The sequence below is a fragment of the Pavona decussata genome, unplaced genomic scaffold, assembly GCF_977016875.1.
Source record: "Pavona decussata unplaced genomic scaffold, jaPavDecu1.1 SCAFFOLD_45, whole genome shotgun sequence".
NCBI lineage: Eukaryota > Metazoa > Cnidaria > Anthozoa > Scleractinia > Agariciidae > Pavona > Pavona decussata.
Genome location: NW_028145467.1, coordinates 299,828 through 320,089, shown reverse-complemented (window position 1 = coordinate 320,089; position 20,262 = coordinate 299,828). Strand labels below are relative to the sequence as shown.

Sequence of the window (20,262 nt, the reverse complement as noted above, 5' to 3'; positions counted from 1 at the left end):
ATGGGAGCTTAGAAGATTTTAAGTTTATATCTTTAGATGAGTACTTGGGTGATACAAGGAAGGTAACTCGGAAAAAGCATTTACTGAACACTCGCCACAAGCAACATTTTGTACTCAAGGGGCACTCTTCTTGTATTTTATGGGAGAAAAAAACAGGCGTTCGTAAAGAGAAATAAGTAGGAATAGCTTTAACTGGTGGAGCAAGGTACAACGAACCTTCTACCTGGGAGCTAGGTAACCCCATCACTTTAGTTGAATTTGCAATTTCTGATACTGACATTGACATTACTGGTTGTTCCGTTTTTGGCCCGGATAAATGTAGAGGTTCATCTTTGTACCCTCTGCAAGGGAGTACCATGTTGTCCTTAACTACAGCCATGGCCATGTCGGAAAAAAATACACTAGATCATATGTGCAGAAGACACTCCTGGGCCTATTTCGGAAAATATTTTCGACATATTGCGGATTCATTATTTGGAAATTATTTTTGGCAAAAAACATTTTTTCAAAACATATAAAAAATGAGTTTTGAGAAATCCCTTGAAGATTCTTGGGAAGAGATTCAAGATGATAATTCTTCAGAAGAGGAGGAATTCCTCGAAGATGAGTATTTCTTTGAAGAAGAAGATGCAGACGCCTTCTTTTTCTGTGAAAACGAAAATCAGGGCGAGTGCGCCGATGGTTGCATTTGTGATCAGTCTCTCTTCACATTCGAAGAGATAATCGAAGAAGAAATATCAGAAAAACCTCAAGAAACAGAGGAAGAGCGTAAGGAGCGTTTCCTACGCAATGAAAGGTTTTTCAAGCTTTATGAGTGGAAAAAAGTAGATTCACAATGTGAAGAAATCGATCTCGAAGAATTTCCACAAATTACGGGCGACAAAGAAAAAAGAACTTCTGGACGATCTCCAGAATTTAAGAGGGAGAGAACTTTCCCTGTAAAAATAATTCGTCGCAGTGGAGTACCATCCCACATCAACTTCAGGGTACCAAAGGAACCTGAAAAGGAAGTCAAACCACAGAAAAATCGACCCTGCAAGTATGCTTTTGATCCAGAAAAAACTTGTAAGAGAGGACATGAATGTGTTTTTGCACATACTGTTACGCCCCTGCAAAAAAGTGTCCTGGCTAGGCTGGCCCAGGCCAGCCCGGGCCGGCCAAAATGGACTGGCCCGGGCCAGCCCAAAATTAGCATTTTTCAAAAATGCTAATTACGAAAAATGCTAATGAGTGGCCGGCCCGGGCCGGCCTAGGCCGCCCCGAATAAGAAATTTGTTTTTAATACATGAGGCTGGGCTGACCTGGCCCATGGAGGCCTAGGCTGGCCCAGGGAGGCCTAGGCAGTCCTAACCTGTCTGCTGTCATTTTCTGGCCGCCGGCCCAGATTGGCCTGATCAGGCCTTTTGAAAAGAACCCAATTAGCATTTGTTGCAGACTTTGCCTTGTAAGAGCTGGCCCAATATTACTGAATTTATGCCTTTCAGCTTACTTCCAGTTTGATTGCAAGTATTTTTCTCTAGCCTCAATAAAAAATGAAGACAGACTTAAAAATATAACAAATATTTTATTCTGAAATTCTTTACTGATACTTTCACATGTTTTAAAATATAAAAGTCTTGATTTCATTTGCAGAAACTGTACCTCTAATTAGGAATACAGTATACAACTGTCCATTCAAGAAATTAAAAATCTGAACTGAAACAAAATGTACATGAATTTTTCATACTGCTTAATTTTCTGGTAACACACAATAAAAAATTTCCCCAAGGTCACTGGATTCGACCAGGGAGCCTCTTCAAAAAACTGTTGGCTGCAAGGCCACATTCCTGATCTGTCTTGAGGTCTTGCGGAAATCTCTCCTTGAGAAGTTCTGGAATTGAAAAGCACAAATTATTATTATCGTAATTATAAATACTTGTTTTTTACATTCCTGCATAATAAGCATAACCGGGCTAGTACACACCCCTTCAGTAGTGAACAGTTGAAGAAGAACAGTCAGTTATTGTGGACAAGAGTAGATGTTTACAATTGGTCAATATCTTATAATGGCCACAGTTTTCCAAAATTTAGTACCCATTGCTTATCTAGACTGTCAAAATAAGTAAAAATCCCTTCAAATTCAATGAGCCAATTGCAATTACATACCAATTACATGAAAATCAGCCAAGCTCATGTGTTAAGGCCATAAAATCAATTAAGTTTGAAAATTGCAAACTGATTTAATTGCTTGAGTTTCACTCAATTGCAAAATCATGTTTTGTTTGTGAGAGTCTCACAGAAAGCATCAACCCACAATTACCCGGAACGTCTATCAACTAAAGGTACTATGCTAGCTACAGAAATACTTACTGAATAGAATGGATCTTTTCTCTGCAGGTAGCATAGGCTTGGGTGCCTTTCCCTTTTTAATGCACTTTCCCCACACACTGCATGTCTTGAGCTCTTCCTGAGTGAAGAGCTGGTTCATAAGGAAGCGCACTACCTCCATCCTTGTCACATAATGTTCCATTGAGAACTGTAGAACTTTGATCTACCAGCAAAAATGTGGAGGCATCCAGGTTAATTATAATTGCTAAGCAAATTTTCTGTTATGTCAACAAAAAAGCTTAACTGCTTCTACTTTAAGGTTAACATGTACCTTCAGGGGTGTCTTTAATCTGAGGGTTGTAGCGGCTTCAGATTACAGGCCAAATACTGCCACAAACCCCGTTATTGATAAACGACCAATCAATTTACTCCAACTTTTCTTCTGATAACCTACTATGAAAATTTTCTGTGGAATTTTTGCTCCATGCAAACACTAGTGGTTGAAACAGTTCACTAGTTTCTCATTTTGTCGCACAAAAAATTCTCCAGCTTAACTAAGTTTGCTTGACCAGTCATCATAGCAGTAAAACTAAACAGCACACATCCTTCATAAAGCAAACCACTTTTTCGCATCCAATATTTCCTGGCAAATATTATTGCTTTCGTTGCTGCACTCGCATTAATATACTGTCAATGTTTACATCTGGTGCAAATATGTTATACATATATCCCCAATTTCTCGGTGACTTATTCACTCATTTTGACAGTAAAAAGTTTAGTTTTATCAAACAAATAAAAAGCGAATAATTTATACCTGGAACCTACACAGTAACGTACTCAAAAGGTTTATGTACAAGAACAGTAAAATTATCATACCTTGTCAGTAGAAACTTCAGTTTCCTCCACATCGTGTGAGGACTCTTGACTCTCATTGCAATTCGTTACTTCCACTTGAACCCTTTCAGCAACAACTTGGCCACTTTTGCATGTTTCATTTGGAGTCTTAAAAACTTGTCCTTGCTGTTAAAGAAATAAACAAGAATCAATTAACCAGTAACAAATTAAAATCTCTTTTGAGACAACTTTGGGATATTTGCCAAGAAATAAATTCCATACTGTACAATTATGACTTGATTAGTAAATAAATATAGATGTATCTGTTCTGTCTTAGTAAGAGAAAAAGTGTGTTTATTATTCTAAAATATCAAGGCTACTACCATTTTTGAGCTACGTACCCTGAAAGGCAAACTTTTTTCTGCATTGTGACATGCTCAAAACATTCAAGTTTGTCTAGACAAACTGTCATGTTTTTTAGGATAAACATGTCAAAGTTTGACAGCTCCGCCTAAATTTGAGGTGGAGCTGTGGTTTACACTACAGTGTAAAAAACGTGATGGTTTTGTCGAGACAAACTTGAATGGAAAAAAGTTTGCCTTTCACGGTAGCTCGAAAGTCGTAGTAAGACAGCCAATTCCAAAGCACTCACAGAACCTGAAAGGACTTGCCTTAAGCTTTTTCATTTCTGCCTTCACTCTGACCATCTCTGTTTCCAAAAACCGTAACTTCTCAGCTTGATCTTTTATTACGGAGTGAAGATACTGATACTGGTCGGCACTGATACCACTGTTGGTACTGCTGTGGTGTACCTGCTTGGGGGTTGATTGGCTCCGTGGGGAGAAAACACGTGGAATTTCAAGTGACTGTGAGGAGCTCTCAACAACAGTTTCATCGTCATCTGACTTGATGACAACAACTTCCTGTGATGGAGTTTCCAATCCCCCGGCCTGAAGGATTGCCCTTTGTAAGTTTCCCAAACTTGCTTGGAGTTTTGTTGTCTGCTCCTCACTTGCAACTCTCTGCATAAAAAATTAAAAGCTTAACCAAAACATTGCATTTTGTTAAGAGAAACACAAGGTTATTCTTTGATGATTACCATGAGATTTAATTTGGGTTAATAATGGTAGCTCGGTCAGGCTATGTACACCTTATACTAAACTGAGTCTCAAGATTGTTACTACAGCTAATGTTTTGTGCAACTCTTCTGACTACATTTGAAATTTGAGCAGGTTAATGTGACATTGCAAAGCATTATCTTTAACTAGTCACCCCATAAAAAGTAGTTGCAGTGCTGTAGTACATGAAGTAAAATTCTGCGATACAACTTTACATGTTAAAAACACTTGCATAGTGTAACATGCTCCCTGCAAAGTTTGAAGTCAAGAAATGCTACAGGTATTAGTGTTGAAAGTTAGCATTGTCATTAATTACCTTTCTCTTTTTGGGAGCATCAACTTCATTTGATATATTTGATGCCAACTTTCTTTTTTTTGTCTGCTTGCAGGACTCTATACAGATAAATAAATATAAGCAGGTACTGAGTCAGTAAAGACACCTATGCAAGACTTACAATGACAGCATTCATGACAAAAAATCTTTTTGTGGTGTGATAGAGGTTGCCAAATTGGGTGGAAAAGAGAGGGGAATCAACTTTAACCAATTTTCATACACCAAGTGCTGTAAAAATAACCTGAGTGACCATACGCTATTTGGTTGCTTTATGGTAAGCCAAGGAGCTTTATGTTAGAGCTCCTTTACATCTGAGTGACTTGTAGGATTAACAGAAGGAAAGCCCAGAATAACATTGTCGTCAATGAAACAGTTAAATTTATCAGTGAATACCTTTTTTCTTTGTAACTTTGGAAGTTTTCCTCTCCTCTGCCGATGAATCCTGTCCCTGTGCACAAATTTGAAACCTTCAGATTAAATGATTATTACTTTTTAGTTTAAATCTACTTGGCATACGTTCTATCACGAATACTGTTCTCTGATTGGCTATGCTACTCGCTATGTATTCTGTAATAGATAGTGAGTAGCGGCTGTCAACAAAATGGCGGCCGCTTCTTCGTGTTTTCCAAGTGTATGCAAGGAGGATTTAGATAATTTACTTGTTTATTTTTGAACGACTAAAACATTTATACTAAAACAATTAGATTATTCGCTCTTGATTTATATGCGTGATAGCTGATTTGGGCTGCGCCATCATCAGCTATCACGCGATAGAAATCTCGAGCTCATAATCTAACTGTTTAATAGACTGTTTAATAGTTTAATAGGGAAATTAAGCTTTAGTTATAAATAAACTGTTAGTATGCAATCAAGATAGCAAACTCCTGCACTTTGTAAAGCTAAAAAGTAAATTGAAACTTAATGGTCATTAAGTTCTTAGAGTATGTCAGTTCTGAAAACTGACTTGTTATATTCAAAATGATATTATGTTGCATCTTCAGAGCAGTGTCATATTGTATCCCTTCGAACATTAGCCAGGCAAATGAAGCAATAGACTTAAAAACTGGAACAGATCTACTTACATTTTTATTTTGCTGTTTCTTTATAACTTTGGTTGATGTTGTTTCATGATCACCTGATTTCTGTTTAGAAAAAAATGCAGTGGGTGATGTCAAAACAATTTTTACATGTATGTGATTGCACATTCTCCCTAAACTGTATACTGGTAGAAATTCTCTTGTTTATCCTGGCATAGTCAATCAAACTCAATCGAACCCAATCCATGGATTGAGTGCAACTGAGTTCTGCAATCGAATGCAACCAAACACTTTGCCGAACTCAATCAAACTCATTAATCTGTGGATTGCGTTTGATTAAAATTGAGTTCGATTGGGTTTGACTGCCTATGCCTGGTGTTTATACATTGTTCATGCAAGTTGAAAGAGACAAGCTTGCTGGGTATGTTTTCAGAGTAAAATATTATCAATTGAAAACTAGTTTACTTACTTCTAGAAGACCAAGCCTGGAGAGGACTTCATTGTTCCTTTCAATATTCTTTAGGCGATTTTTTTCATATTGTGACAATTCTGATTCCATGTTGTCATCTGCAAATTCATCACTTTCCTATAACACAAACATGCATGAACACTACATGAAACAAGTCTTTAACTTGATTCTCTCTTTCTGGAGAAAACGCATACTGTGGCTTTATTGTTCATCCAAATGATTTGTGTGAACATGAAGTACTGTATATGTTGTCAAATATTTGTGAAATAATAACTTCGACACTTAATTAAACCTCAACAACATTATTACTCACCTCCACCAAGTTATCTTGTGGGTCCACCAAGTTATCTTGAGGGGTCTCAACAACCAAATCTTCAGAGTCATTCTTAATGGGAGTTTTTTCGGATAAGCTCTGGTAGTTGCATAGGGTACATTGTATTTTTTCCAATTCCCTCTTGTCATCTAAAAGCAATAACGTGCATTTATTTTTTTGTCCCAAAAACTTGAGTTTGTAACCACAACAAGGGTAAATTCCTACTACATTAAGGCATCTCAAAACATATTATTGAAGCACAGTGGATAGAAGAACAGGCATTGTAGGAATACATTTGAGGTGATCCCATATTTTTTTGCAGCCAAGATGCTATATGTTCAAAATATATAAATACTCTTTAACCACCTGAAATCCTTTGAAGTATCAAATTTAGGCTTATGTTGTATTTTGGAATTTGCTATCAACTTACCGCTCATCCCAAAGATCTTGCCTTGATATTCGTTGTTGTCCTGCCACTTGACCTTCACCTGTAATCCAACTGTATATTCCTGGCTAGGATCTGGTAGACGAACTTTGTTTTTCTCCAGGATGCAAAATTTAACAGTGTCATCTTCATCGAAAGCAACTAGGAAATATCTGGGCACTGCAAGCAACGATCAGGAACAGAGGTGAGAAAAATGATGAGCTGAGACATGAAGCCCAAAACACTGCAAGTCCATATGTGAAGTAAACAAAAGTGGACGTTCCACGATACCTTTAACGCGTTTTGATCTTTTGGCAGAAGACATAATGAGAAGAAAAAAATGCGAAATATTCCCCACGTGAAGCACGAAGATCGTAAAGTATTCGAATGCAGCGCCACGCTCTTGAAAAGGACGCGTAAACAAACAATTTTTCTCACATTAGTTCTGAGCCAATGAGAATTGTCTTTCGATCGATTGTGGGAGGACTGGAGACGAGAGGCGATCCCACAATGCATTTTAAGAAAAATAGTAATGGCGTCCGTGTTGTAGTTCGAAGTGTTGACGATTCAAAATGTCTTGTAGAAATACAGTTTCCAGTCGAAAAAGAGGACCTTATTTACCTAAGAAAAACAACTCTTTCTCCAGTGAAAGAAGTATTCCACAAATCTATACGAGTAAATATTGCCGAGGTCCTTACCACAGCGAATCGGGTGATCGACAAACAAAGAGAGCGGGACAACACAAACGTGGCCCTTACCTTCGACACAAGACAGAGCCGATAGCCAAAAAGCAGCTGTCAGAAAGTCATTGTGCACCGCACCAAGTTAATGTGACAACATGTGAATTACAAATAATCGAAGAAATTTCTTGCGAAGGAGCCACCGAAGATTCTTCAATGGATAACTTTTTTGGTATGAGCGAGCCAGAAACAGTGGACTTGGATCAGGACAGCACAAAAAGCGACAGTGGTAGTGAGTTTTCCCAGGAATCCTACGAAGATTCTGATGATGAAGATCCCTGCAGTAACAATGAAATGTCTTCAACGAATCCGTCACTTGGAAACAATTCCCCTCCGTTGTATAAACTACCTGCTTCTTCTTCATGCTACGCTGCTCCGATAACAAAGAAAGAACATCTAACTATGGTGATATCTTATGCTTTGAAACACTGCCTAACCTATCAAGCTTTCCAGGATCTGCTGAATTTGATAAACTTGCATTGTCCTCAGCCAAATTTGTGCGAACTCTCTGTTTTCAAGGCAAAAGCATCTTTTGTTGCCATCGAGGATAAAATTATTTACCATGACTACTGTGAAAGCTGCTTCTTGTTGTATGCGGAGTCTGAAGTGGTCTGTCAAAATTGCATGAAAGAGGAAAATGGAGGAAAGATAAGGTAATTAATTTGCTTTCCATTCACGTCATGTAGGCCTTAAGCTGATCACAATGCAGTACTTTGAAGTTGTTGAGCTTACAGTGTATGAGAGTGATAGTTCTGGACATTCATAAGCCCATGATATATGACATACGGTAGAAGTGTTAAAGTGCACCTAACACTAATTATTAAAAACTATTTTTTCTTTATGAGAATGAATATATGATAATCATATATTTGAACTGCCGATTAATGATTAAATATGTGACTGATCATCGGAGCTATGAACACTAAAACAGTAGTGAAAATAAAGCCTGAAAAAATTTCAGGCCTGTACAGGATTCAAACCAACGACCTCTGCGATAGTGTTGCAGTGCTCTACCGACTGAGCTAACAAGCCATCTGGGAGCTGGTCATTTTGTTGGTTTGTATATTACTAACCGATGATTAGTCACAAATTTATTTTTTCTTTGCTAAAATAAATCTTTGCACTAGTCCCAATAACATTTTGACTTTATTTCCTGTTTCTTGACTTTTTCATCGGTTTCAAAACGTACAAAAAAGTTAAGGATCATTTGTTACATAACCAAGTCAGAAGGGGCGTAGGTCTATTCTCGATTTGACATTACGAACTGCTTTGCATGCATGTTTACAAAGACTTAGTGTGATATAAATCAGTTTGTGAGTCACATCAAATTGAGAATAGACCCAAGCCCGTCTCTCGCTCTATCGCGGGAAAGATGATGGTCAGATTTTAACTTTTACAGCCTTTGAAAAGTCGAGATAACTGAAAAAGTTTTGGTAAAAAAGGCATGATGCATTTCAAACAGGTGCAAAGATTTATTTTAGCGAAAAAATATTTTGGTGTTAGGTCCACTTGAACTGTTCAGTTCATTGAAATAAAATAAACAATTTGGGATATTTCTCCTTCCTGAAATGAGGAGACTGATTTGTTTGTAGAGAACTAAAATGAAAAGAAGCATGTTTAAGAAAGCTGGCTGTAGTTGGGTTTGTTCTATCAAGGTTCTTTTCCATACATTTCGAAAGGTCAGGCTAAAGAATGTTGTTTGTTGTATCAAGGACTTTGTTATTTAGAGGTTTGTTACATGTAGATCAAGGTTCCACTGTACTTGGCAAGTAATACTTCCCTTCTTGATGTTTCAATAATTATCTTTTTTTGTAATCAAGCTTTAGATACCAAGGCTCCAGAGAAGAACAAAAGTTTAAGAGGAGAAAGAATTTCTTTATGTCAGTTCCATTTGAGGACCAACTTCGAAGCATCTTTGGAAGTAAGTATGTGATAAACATCAAGATGAACAGACCATCGCCAGAGTTCTCAGAGTAACCACCTACAAAACTAGATTTAAAAATTATGATAATTTATGATTGTTTGAGATACCAACTACAGTGTAAGATATTGTTATCTGTAAGAAAAAAAAATGCCCGGGTACTTATGTCTTAAAACTTTACAATTTAAAGGAAAATTTTCTGTTGTTAATCCTACTGTATGGAATTTTTCCTAGTAAATTTGTGGCGCTTTTATCAGTAAGAGGTAGTACTTTGAATTAATGTTTGGGGGTTCCCTAACAGTGTTAATTATGTAAAGCAATTGGCGTGACACAACTTTTGGTATTCTTCTGATTCTTGTGGCATTTGTAAATGTGGAAAGCTGTATGATAATTAATTGCTTGCGCATATATTTTGAGGTATCTTCCATTTTTGTCCACATAACACCTTTGTAAATCTTTTATTACTACAGAGGAGGAAATGTGGAACCATGTCATCAACAAGCTGGCTAGGCAGGATCCATCTAACATATGTGACATAATTGATGGCTCCTCTTACAAAGAACACTGTAAACCAGGGAGATTTCTACATAACCCAAACAACTTTAGTCTTATTTTCAACACTGATGGAATACCCATTTTCAAGAGTTCTGGAATTGGTGTATGGCCAATTTATTTGGCAATCAATGAATTGCCAAAATGTCAGAGGTATGCTAGGTGTGTCCGAATGTCTAGAATTTCCATCACTGCAGCTTCATAGATCTTTAATACTTAAGTACAATACAGTCAACTCTCTCTAAGGCGGATACCCTCGGTACCAGATTTACTGTCCGCCTTAGAGAGAGTTCATGTAAACTGATACCCAAACATCAAAACCGTAACCAGTGCTTTATTACTTGAATTACAGTGTACAATGTAGTCATGACGGGCCGGCTGTGTCTCTTTTATGTATTCCTTACGGAATGCAACACAGTTCGTAAACGCTTTGAACATTTGTGAATCAACCTTAACAAAACTCGTTTGTGTCGCTTGTTATTTGACAGTACCTGGAGTTGGGGTTCATAACCCCCATGCACTACGAAAAAAACTTTGTAATGCTGCACTGTTGTTGCGTTGCAAGTCTGGCATCTTGTAGGTCGTGGCCTGGATAGCAAAGTGCATAGGTAAAGAAAACGAGAAGATTACAACTGCGGTTGATCTAAACCAAGACGCGAAGCAAAAGAAGAATACAAGTGACTCAACTGATTCCAGTAAATGGAAACGCAAATGAGTTGTTGTATAAATGACGGGAAAAGTGACTTTAATATTGTATTAAGACATATTGTAAGGTCTGGTATATTTTATTAAAACCACTGTTATCAGATTGCGCTAATTTTTCGGAATTTTGGACCTGTTATAAAATTTCAAAAACATCCGTTGTCCGCTTTAAGAGGTTTTTTGAACCAACATGTTGAAAAATTGTCCGCTGTCCGCCTCAGAGAGAGTTCAGTTACAGAGAAACAAGTGAAATTGGGCAGGGACTAAATTTTTTGTCCGCCTTAGAGAGGTGTCCGCTCAGAGAGAGTTGACTGTAACTTACTTTGTGTAGTGGAGATACTGTACATTTTAAACAACCACTAAAGAAATGATACAGAAGTTTGTATTGCATTGTTATTGGTGACTCTAGTCTCTCTTTTGATACATGTAGATTCTCCAAAAAGAATTTGGTCGTTTGGGGCTTGTGGCAAGGAAAGACTAAACCTGTTATGAGTACATTCCTCCCACCTTTCATGTGCTCTGCCCAGTCACTGCGGAAAAAAGGTAAGAATGAGTTGGACTTGAAGTAGTCAGTTTGGTTTTCAGTCAGTGTGAAACAGAATTTGGAAATTATGTTTGCCTTTGCAAGCTTCAGTGTAGTATTCACACAAAACAAATTTCAAAAGGTGTTCCTTTCAACTCTCTCTCCCCTACCTCCAGACTGTAGTTATCTGGAGAAATGTTGAGGTAGTATTTTTATTTTTTTTTTTTTTTAAGGAATTGGCATAACTACCCCATCAGGAACTGTTGTGCCGGCCAGAGGAGCTGTCTTGGTGAGCAGCATGGATCTACAGGCCAAGGCTCTGAATATAAATATGCACCAACACAATGGGGAATGTGGCTGTAACACCTGTGAGGCAGCTGGTCAGCATGTAAAATCTGGAAAGGGGTGGGCCAGGCACTACCCTTACAACCCAAATGACAAAGAAAGGACTCATGAGAGTATGATGCAAAATGCAAGTGAAGCCTCCACAACAGGAAAGGTAAAATGTTCAAGGGAATTTTTAAGTTCCTTGTGTTGCAAAGTGATTCATGAAGCAGCACGGACCTTAAATCCATGCAAAGTTATATTTTTAGTAACTGTAAAAAGAATGCATTTTAGAGGTCCAACTGAGAATAATTATTAGAAACAGACTCACAAAACCATTTCCACATCTACATTGTAGCTAACGTAATAAAATCTTGAGTACCTGAATAATTCAATTTATTATCAATTATTGGTAATTGGTGCTCAGTGGGTTTGTTTGCCATGGCCGGATGTGAGAGGCTTGCTTTGATTGGGATTACATAGTGAAAAAAAAAACTGTATTGTAGTACTCTTTAGATATCTTTGTCATGTTACCCAAAAAGGGAACTTAAATTCAGTTTAACTTTATTGTTTTATGTAAACTTGCAGCATGTTAAAGGAGTGCTGGGCTTCTCACCCTTCATTATTCTGGATGAGCTGTTTGACTTGGCACTGGGATTTCCTCCAGATTACATGCATGGAGTATTGCTTGGTGTAACCAAGGACCTACTTACCCTGTGGTTCAGTGCCAAAAACAAGGAAGAGGACTATTTCATTGGCCACTTGGTAAGTTCAGGAGCTCTTACTGTAAACTGGCATACAAGTCAAATCAGTCCAGTTCTTTAATGTTTAGCCAAACAACATAAGCATTTAAATATAATAATAGTAACAAGCTGGCAAGGGAGCCCAGAAGAAACCAAGAGGCTTATAAAACCTGGGCTCCCTTATCACAAAGGAAATAAGATGACCGACAACTTATCTATTTTTGCCATGAATACTTTCAATTGTTTTTTCACTTCTGTTTTGTCAAAATCGATTAGACTGTGTTAAAGGTAAAGGAAAGAAAGTACAAACATGTCAAGGTTTGTATTCTTTTAACTTTTTAGATAGATGAAGTAGATTCAAGGTTACTCAGAATGCATCCACCTGATTTCATCTCCCGTTTGCCTAGAAGTATGAATTCAAATCGTGGCCATATGAAAGGTATGTTACCAATTTTTATCGGAATAAATTGTGAAATTGTACCAACTGAAGACATTCTACTCATTTAGATATTTGTAACCCGAAGCTCTTGTGAGGGCACCTCTTCATAGAAGAGCTTTGTTGCTTGGCGGGACACTTGAATTGATCCCAGTGGTTTCAATTTACTGGAGGTGTCCAGAGTGTATCAGTGTATTAATTAATACCTTGGTCTGTTTTATAGTATTTAACCATAAAATGTGCACATTTTGTTGCATCTGGTTTAACTCACATTTTTTTTCTATTTTTATGCACAGCATCAGAGCTTCGAAGCTGGCTTCTATTCTATGCTTTACCATGCCTTGATGGCATCCTTCCAGAGGTTTATCTAGAGCACTTAGCATTACTGGTTGAAGGAATTCATATCCTTCTTGGAGAGTCAATATGTCAGACTGATTTATTGAAAGCAGAGCAGTACTTGACCCTTTTTTATGCTCAGTGTGCACTCTTATATGGTAAGTCAACATTTTACATGTATTACCAACATATATATTTATTTAGTGGAATTTTACAACTTTGATGTTTTTAGTTGGTGTAGTGTTCATTCTTTTTGCTTTTCTGTATGTAGTTTTCTGACACTGAAAAACCCATGAGGACACACTTCAATTTTACCTGTTATGATATTTTTAATATTGATGGAGCAGCTTTGTAGTATTTGTATCAGAAGAAAACTTTTTGGACATTTTAATAAATTATTTAATAGGTTATTTTGATGTGAACGATTGGTGGTCTAACACTTGCAAATTAATTCTAGGTGAGAGGAACTGCAGGCTGAACCATCATAATTTGATGCACCTTGCAAAGTATGTTAGGTGTTGGGGACCACTGTGGGCATGGTCATGCTTTGGGTTTGAAGGGATGAACGGCAGTCTGACAAAGTTTATCCATGGAACTGGAATGATTGGGAAACAGGTAACAAGATAGTGTTACTCCAAACTTGTAAATGGAAAACTTCGCTTACTTTGATGAATAATTCTCACTGCATTATTTGGGGTTGAATCTATTAAACAGGTCCTTTGGAGCATTTGCATTCAGCGTCAGCTGTCCTTTGAAGTATCCAGATGTTTGGCCGGTAGTCAAGACCATGGTGATGTGATGAGCTTTGTAATCAAAATGGTTTCTAGCAAACGACAGTGAGTACCTTTGACATTGTACATAGCATTTGACAACTCAAAACTTGTAAGAATATAATCATTTTATTCCTGTCAGAATAATTGAATCCCACACCACTGTCACCCTCTTTAAGTCTATTATTTTATTTTGCAAGTCTGTTTGAATGTTTGCCCTCTTCGTGTTGGATAGCTTTGGCCCACTGAGGGGAAGAAGTCTAAATAACTAGCAAATATTGTCACTTCTCTTTATTTCTTGTTGCTGAAAACATTTTACTTATCCCTGCTTATATCCCATGGTTTTAATTAGGTCATTCAAAGTCAGTCAAACAGTTGAAAACTGTGAAATTGGAGGAAAGCTGACAGCCCTTGAGCTTACTGCAGACTTGACAGAAGTGTTTACAAAGGCAGGAATTCTGTTGGACAGTGGCCTTCCATTAAGAAAGTTTCAGAGGGCAATGGTTTCTGGTGTTGCCTTCTACAGCAAAGAATATTCACGAATGAGGAAAAGAAATTCAACTGCTGTTTACTTCTCTGGCAAGTTTGGAATCATCCAGTACTTTGTGCTAGTAGGGCAAGTGGCCGTTGCGTGCATCACTGACTTGAAGCTGACCAGAAGCCCACTTCCTGCATACTGCACCAGGCTCTATGCAGTGGAAATACCCCAAGGGTAAGCGTTGTTTTGGTAGGAAGGTGAAGGGCTTGTGGCATTTCATCTTTTATGATGCTTGGAGTGTGAGAAAAAAATAAGAGAAAGGCCGTACAAAATTTAGACTCTTATAATTTTTCTTATAAAACCCCGACGTAAATTCTTTGCTTTATTTTTACAGTGCTTGGTTTACTTGTAGTTCTCTTGAGTTTTTTTCTATACAATGGTCCAAAAAGAAGTGAACCCGACTTTGTCAGATTTTCACATATTATTGTTCTTAATTTATTCCTTTCAGGGAACCTGTGACTTCAGCTGTTGAGGTTTCAAGCATAGAGGACAAATCCATTATCATCGAGGGCAACAGAAAGCAAATTTACATATCCCTGATGCCCAACTATGTTGAAAGGGATTGATATGGACTTGAACATTTTGCTTTATAAGTGACACACTTTGCAAGAGAAACTCCACAAGTATAAATTAATCTAATTTGTTCAAACCTTTTGCTTATGTTCCTTGAATGAGAGAAACTGAGAAAATACTTATAGAATTTCATGATATGATATCAGATTTCACATTTATAACAATAATTTTCGAGAGGTTTTCTTTTGTATTTCTTTTCTTTTTTAAAATAAATGTGAGTCTGTTAAATTGGATTTATTGAAATTTGATGAAACAAGACAGTAAAGACTTGTTCAATGTAAGATTGAACATAATCAATTTGGCTTATTTACTTGCTTGACATTAATTTTTACTTCAGCCACCTCCATGCATATCGGGACCATTTTTTCTGGTCCCATCATTTTCAGGAATATTAATGACATATGGTGAAGATTCCGAAAATTCTATTCTTTTTCATTCACTTTAATTTAGGCATTGAAAAGTGCAGGGCTAAGCACTGACACGCATCACAGTGCATTCAATTGAGTTTTAATGGGCTGAGACTTGTTTTGTTGTCAAGTGAAACCTTAGTTTCCGAATTAATTCATTTTAATCTCATTAGTATTCATATTTTCGGTTATCCGCACTCTCAACTATCTGGGCTATTCACTCCAGTCCAGATCCCAGATAATAACTGTACTACCAGTGGACTGGCTTCAACTGGCCTGGGCTGGCCTAGGCCAGTATGGGCCAGTATTAACCTCAAGAAAGCTTCTTTTGGCCAGCTTAGGCCAGCCACGGCCAGCCTAGGCCGGGACAGGCTGCAGTGGTTTCCTGGCCTTGGCCGGCCCAGGCTGGCCTGGGCTAGCCCCAGCCAGGAATAGCCAGTCCTGGCTGGCCCTGGCCAGCCCCGGCCGGCCGGGGCAAGACACTTTTTTGCACGGGCGGAACTTCAACAAAATCTAGAGATTTGCAAATACGAGACGTGTTTGAAAGTGGTCATCACAGAATTAATTGTGGAGAAAGGAGGAAAGAAGTTTAAAGTAAAGAGATATAAGAACAATCCTCAGAAAGAATTTTGCTCTAGAATTCACAAGGGAGAGACAATTCCATCCTTTGTTTCTAGATGCTTCGCAAAAGATTCAAAGAAGAAAGAACAAACATCCGAAGAGAAATCTGATAAAGACAAGTCTCAAAAATCCACAAAGCCCAAAGGAAGTAAAAATCCTAAGGGAAAGAAGAAGGTTGAAGGGAAGAATGTTGAAGAAAAGTCTGGAGAACAACAGAAGTCTTCTGAAGAGAAATCTAAAGAAAAGTCTGTTCCCTCCAAGGATAAGAAGAAAAAGTATTTAAAAAAACCACCACATCAAAAAAAAACCACCTAAAGTGGCTTGATTTTTTTTCCCAACTCTAAAAGAGTTGGGAAAAATTTAAAAAGATTTTTAAAAATCTTTTTGAAAAAAAATGGATATAAAAACAATTTATTTGTAATTATTTGTTTCCTTGGGATTTATGGAATTTTATTGATATATTTTTTTTGGTTGAGTTTTTGAATATTGGAATATAGCTAATGTATATTTAGCAGTTAGACAAGGTTATTTTGAATTTCCTGAAGAATATTGGGATAAAAATGTTGTAGAAATAGCAATTGAACAATGTTATTTTGGTTTTCCTAAAAATTCAGATAAAAAATTTTAAGGATTTGTAGTTTTTCTGATTAAAATCATAAAAAAATTATATTTTTATGATCTTTTCAAAAGAGATAGAGAAAATCTTTTTGAAAAAGATTTTTTAAAAAAAGATTATAATAATAATCATGTTGAGGTTATCTTATAAATTTTTAAGATATAATATTTTTGATTTAACTTCAAAAAATATTCAAAAAATAATTAAGAATAGCTATTGTGATTTTCCAAAAGAATATTTAAATCAAACTAATATCAAAAAAGTTAATAAATATTTTGATTTTTTAAAAAATATTGGAAGAAGAAATAATACTTTGATAGCTAAAAAAGGTTATTATGATTTTCCAAAAAGATGTTGGAATAGAGATAATGTAACTCATGCAGTTAAACGAGGTTATTTTGGATTCCCTAAAGAATACTGGGATAAAGATATTGTAGAATTAGCAATTAAACAAGGTTACTTTGAATTTCCTGAAGAATATTGGGATGAATACAATGTATATAACGCAATTAAAAAAGGTTATTTTGGATTTCCTGAAGAATATTGGGATGAAAATAATGTAGAATTAGCAGTAAGACAAGGTTATTTTGGATTCCCTGAAGAATATTGGGATGAAGATAATGCATATTTAGCAGTTAGACAACGTTATTTTGGATTCCCTGATAGATGTTGGGATAAAACTAATGCATATTGGGCAATTAAACAAGGTTATTTTGGATTCCCTGATAGATGTTGGGATAAAAATAATGCATATTGGGCAATTAAACAGAATTATTCTAATTTTCCAGAAAAATTTAGATAAAAAAAATTTTGAAAAGAAATTTTTTTTCTAAAAGAGAGATGTGATATTATAATGTTAAATCTATTTAACTTTTTTAAAAATATAAAAGAATCAATAATTAAGGAGGAGGATAGTTATAATTTTTCTGATGAATATTGGAATCCAAAAAAAGTAAAATCAGCAATTAAACAAGGATATTTTGGTTTCAGCCGTTGTCAATAAAACATTGTTATACCATTTTCTCATTAATAACCGGAAGTTTAAGCCGAGGGAAAGTCCCTTTGATTTTTTCTCATTAACCGGCCTCCGCGAAGGCTGAGGGAAAGTCCCTTTGAATTTTTTTGGAATTTTTTTTTTGAATTTTGGTTTTACCAGAATTTTTACGCAAAATCAAGGGAGACTTGATTTGGACCAAAGTGGTCGGATTTTTGATTTTTTTGGATTTTTTTGGATTTTTTATGCTGATTTTTTTAGCGTAAGAAAGTATTCTGATTTTGGGTGGGATTGTGATTTTTTTTATGCTGAACTGAGGGTACTTTGAGAATGTCCCAAGTTTCTCTTTATCTATCTACTACCCCAAATCAAAACATCGCCCTCGAAACACTGCAACGACAGTAGGAAAAAAAGGCAGCTCAGTTTCATTGCATTCTGATGAAATGCATGTTGCTGCATTCCAGGATATGGCATATAGATCCCAGAGTTCTACAAATTCTGCACCAGGAAACACGCCATCCGCCTTGTCGACCTTATTTAATGATGGATATATGGAACCTTTACTAACTACTCAGTTGAATCTAGATGGTGTCCATATATGTATGTAGCCAAAGTGCGGCCATTCATGAAAATCAAAATGGATGAAGGAAAGGAGTATTACGATCTCTGGTTTATTCTTGAGGGTAGAGGTGCAAACCGAGGCAGTGTACTCCAGGCAAGATGCAGGTGTTACTCGGATGTGAAGTGACCTAGGATGGTCCAGTCTGGAAACAAGGAGAACAATAGCCAGCTTAAATCTCATGTATAAAATGTCATGGAATTGTTGATATTAATCAAAATAGTTTTCTGCACCAGCATACCAACTGTTGTGCCAAAACTCGTTTTAGTCATAATTATAAATTCTTAAATGTGAATGCCACAAAGGATGTATATTATTATTCCTTTTTCCCATGCACCCTGAGGATGTGGAACGAACAACCGAAAGACATTGTTGAAAGTGATTCTTTAGAGATATTTAAGACCAAGATTTCCAAGTATTTCACAGAATGATCTATGTATTTCAATTATTTTCATCTTTTGTTTATCTATCTTTTAAAGCCATATCTAATTTAACTTATCTTGTTAGCTTGTACCATTTTTAACGTTGGTGTGATGTCTCTAACAACCTTACCCACGAAATTGAAAGTAAATGTAAATGTACTAAATTGCGAGAACTTTTAAGAAATGGTCGCAGTATTTCAACTGAAGAAGTCTTGAAGTTATCATTCAGTAATACAGAGAGGGAATAAGTTGAAAGGACCACCTCAAAGCAGTGGCAATGTGAGGAATGGTATCTACATAAGGCAGGCTTCATAATAGCTTCAAAGTGCAAGAGAGTCTTCACCCACCAAGAGGCACTAGAAAAAATAATGCTGTAAATGCCCCAAAGTTTGTAGAAGCTATTGCATTGGCCTGACATCCATTCAAAAAAGCAACAGGAAATGGAACCACAAAATGCCAGGGAGTGGGGGTTATTTCATGAAGAGAGTGCTCACAAGGCATATCAGCGTGTTGCCAGCCATACCCACCACAAGCTGGAACTGCTCTCGAAAAGTTTTCTAATTTTGAAGTCAAAGCCTTTCCTTGGGGCAAGTCTTGATAATAGTCAGAAATGCCACTGTTCCAATGATTGCCCAGACAGAGTTATAGAATACAAATGCCCCTGGAAACACAGAGATCTTGCCCCAAAAGAAGCTTTCCTAACCCCAGAATTAGGTGGCATTAAAAATGGAAATGCATTTGCATTGTAGTCTACTTCACAGTACTACTTCCAAGTTCAGATTCAAATGTTTGTAAGTGTGCTGACCTTGTGTAACTTTGTTGTGTGGACCAAGAAAGGAATCTTTACTGTTGAGGTGCCCTACAACCCAAGCTTCATGTCCAATGCATGTCCACAACTGGAAAAGTTTTGGACAAGCCAGGTTCTCCCTTTCAAGATGACTGAAGCCTCCCGGACAGTATTGCCAGGTAAAGAGGTCTACTCTACATGTACATATAGACTGTTATCTAATGATTAATATGAACTAGATATACAAACAGACAGAAGATTACAGCTACAGGCCTAGTTAGGCTTAGGTTTCCAAATTATATGTGAAGTTTTGGTTTGCTTGAAAATTTGAATTTTATAACCTGTTTCGAAGAATACTGATTTATATATATTTTTGGGGTTCTTATAGAATCATCACATGCTGTGCAAGAGGAATGCTCTTCTCAGCATACCAGCTGTTCACAACAGACCATCAGCTCTACACAACAGCCTAGTTGTTATTCAGAAGTTGTGAGTACAACACAAGGGACCAGCCCTGAAGCAGATGCCAGCACTTCACTAGACACCAGCGGTCCTAGGCAATCAGATTTTTGTGAAGTTATAGATTTGTCAAGCTTACAGTACAGTGCACATTGAAATGTTAGCCCACGAGCCTTGTAAAATTTCAGATTGCTTGTTCCACTCTCTGCCTCTCTCACTCAGTTGTGCGCACGCATCGTTCAATAACATGTGGCTAATTTCAGAATCCAATATGGTTGATGATGCGTAAGAGAAATTATGGGAGCTTAGAAGATTTTAAGTTTATATCTTTAGATGAGTACTT

At 36.9% G+C, this 20,262-nt stretch overlaps 3 protein-coding genes, 1 long non-coding RNA gene and 1 pseudogene across 5 annotated transcripts in view; 2 read left to right on the top strand and 3 right to left on the bottom strand.

Annotated features, from left to right (window-relative positions):
• Positions 1-20,262, bottom strand: part of LOC146482488 (mitochondrial inner membrane protease subunit 1-like) — a 348,467-nt gene that overhangs the window by 275,768 nt on the left and 52,437 nt on the right. The window lies entirely within an intron of this gene.
• Positions 1-20,262, bottom strand: part of LOC146482489 (uncharacterized) — an 82,129-nt gene that overhangs the window by 25,540 nt on the left and 36,327 nt on the right. The gene's annotated exons all lie outside the window — the stretch shown is intronic.
• LOC146482497 (uncharacterized) lies at positions 1,545-7,247 on the bottom strand. Of its 2 annotated transcripts, XM_085106949.1 has the most exons (11): positions 7,128-7,247; positions 6,843-7,016; positions 6,413-6,561; positions 6,100-6,216; positions 5,676-5,735; positions 4,987-5,041; positions 4,576-4,652; positions 3,809-4,163; positions 3,184-3,323; positions 2,350-2,530; positions 1,545-1,870 (listed from the first exon to the last, which is right to left on the bottom strand). In XM_085106949.1, exons 1-11 carry the CDS (start codon positions 7,159-7,161, stop codon positions 1,770-1,772), a joined length of 1,443 nt encoding a protein of 480 aa, XP_084963075.1. In that variant the 5' UTR covers positions 7,162-7,247; the 3' UTR covers positions 1,545-1,769. The 2 variants fall into 2 exon arrangements, with proteins under 2 accessions (XP_084963075.1, XP_084963076.1); XM_085106950.1 differs by lacking the exon at positions 5,676-5,735.
• On the top strand, positions 7,402-15,891 carry LOC146482496 (uncharacterized). Its single transcript, XM_085106948.1, has 12 exons — positions 7,402-8,229; positions 9,397-9,497; positions 9,968-10,202; positions 11,182-11,294; positions 11,508-11,773; positions 12,187-12,363; positions 12,684-12,780; positions 13,074-13,271; positions 13,571-13,728; positions 13,828-13,949; positions 14,236-14,595; positions 14,870-15,891. The coding sequence occupies exons 1-12, from the start codon at positions 7,409-7,411 to the stop codon at positions 14,985-14,987; spliced, it is 2,766 nt and encodes a 921-aa protein (XP_084963074.1). The 5' UTR covers positions 7,402-7,408; the 3' UTR covers positions 14,988-15,891.
• LOC146482495 (uncharacterized) lies at positions 15,698-20,075 on the top strand (annotated as a pseudogene).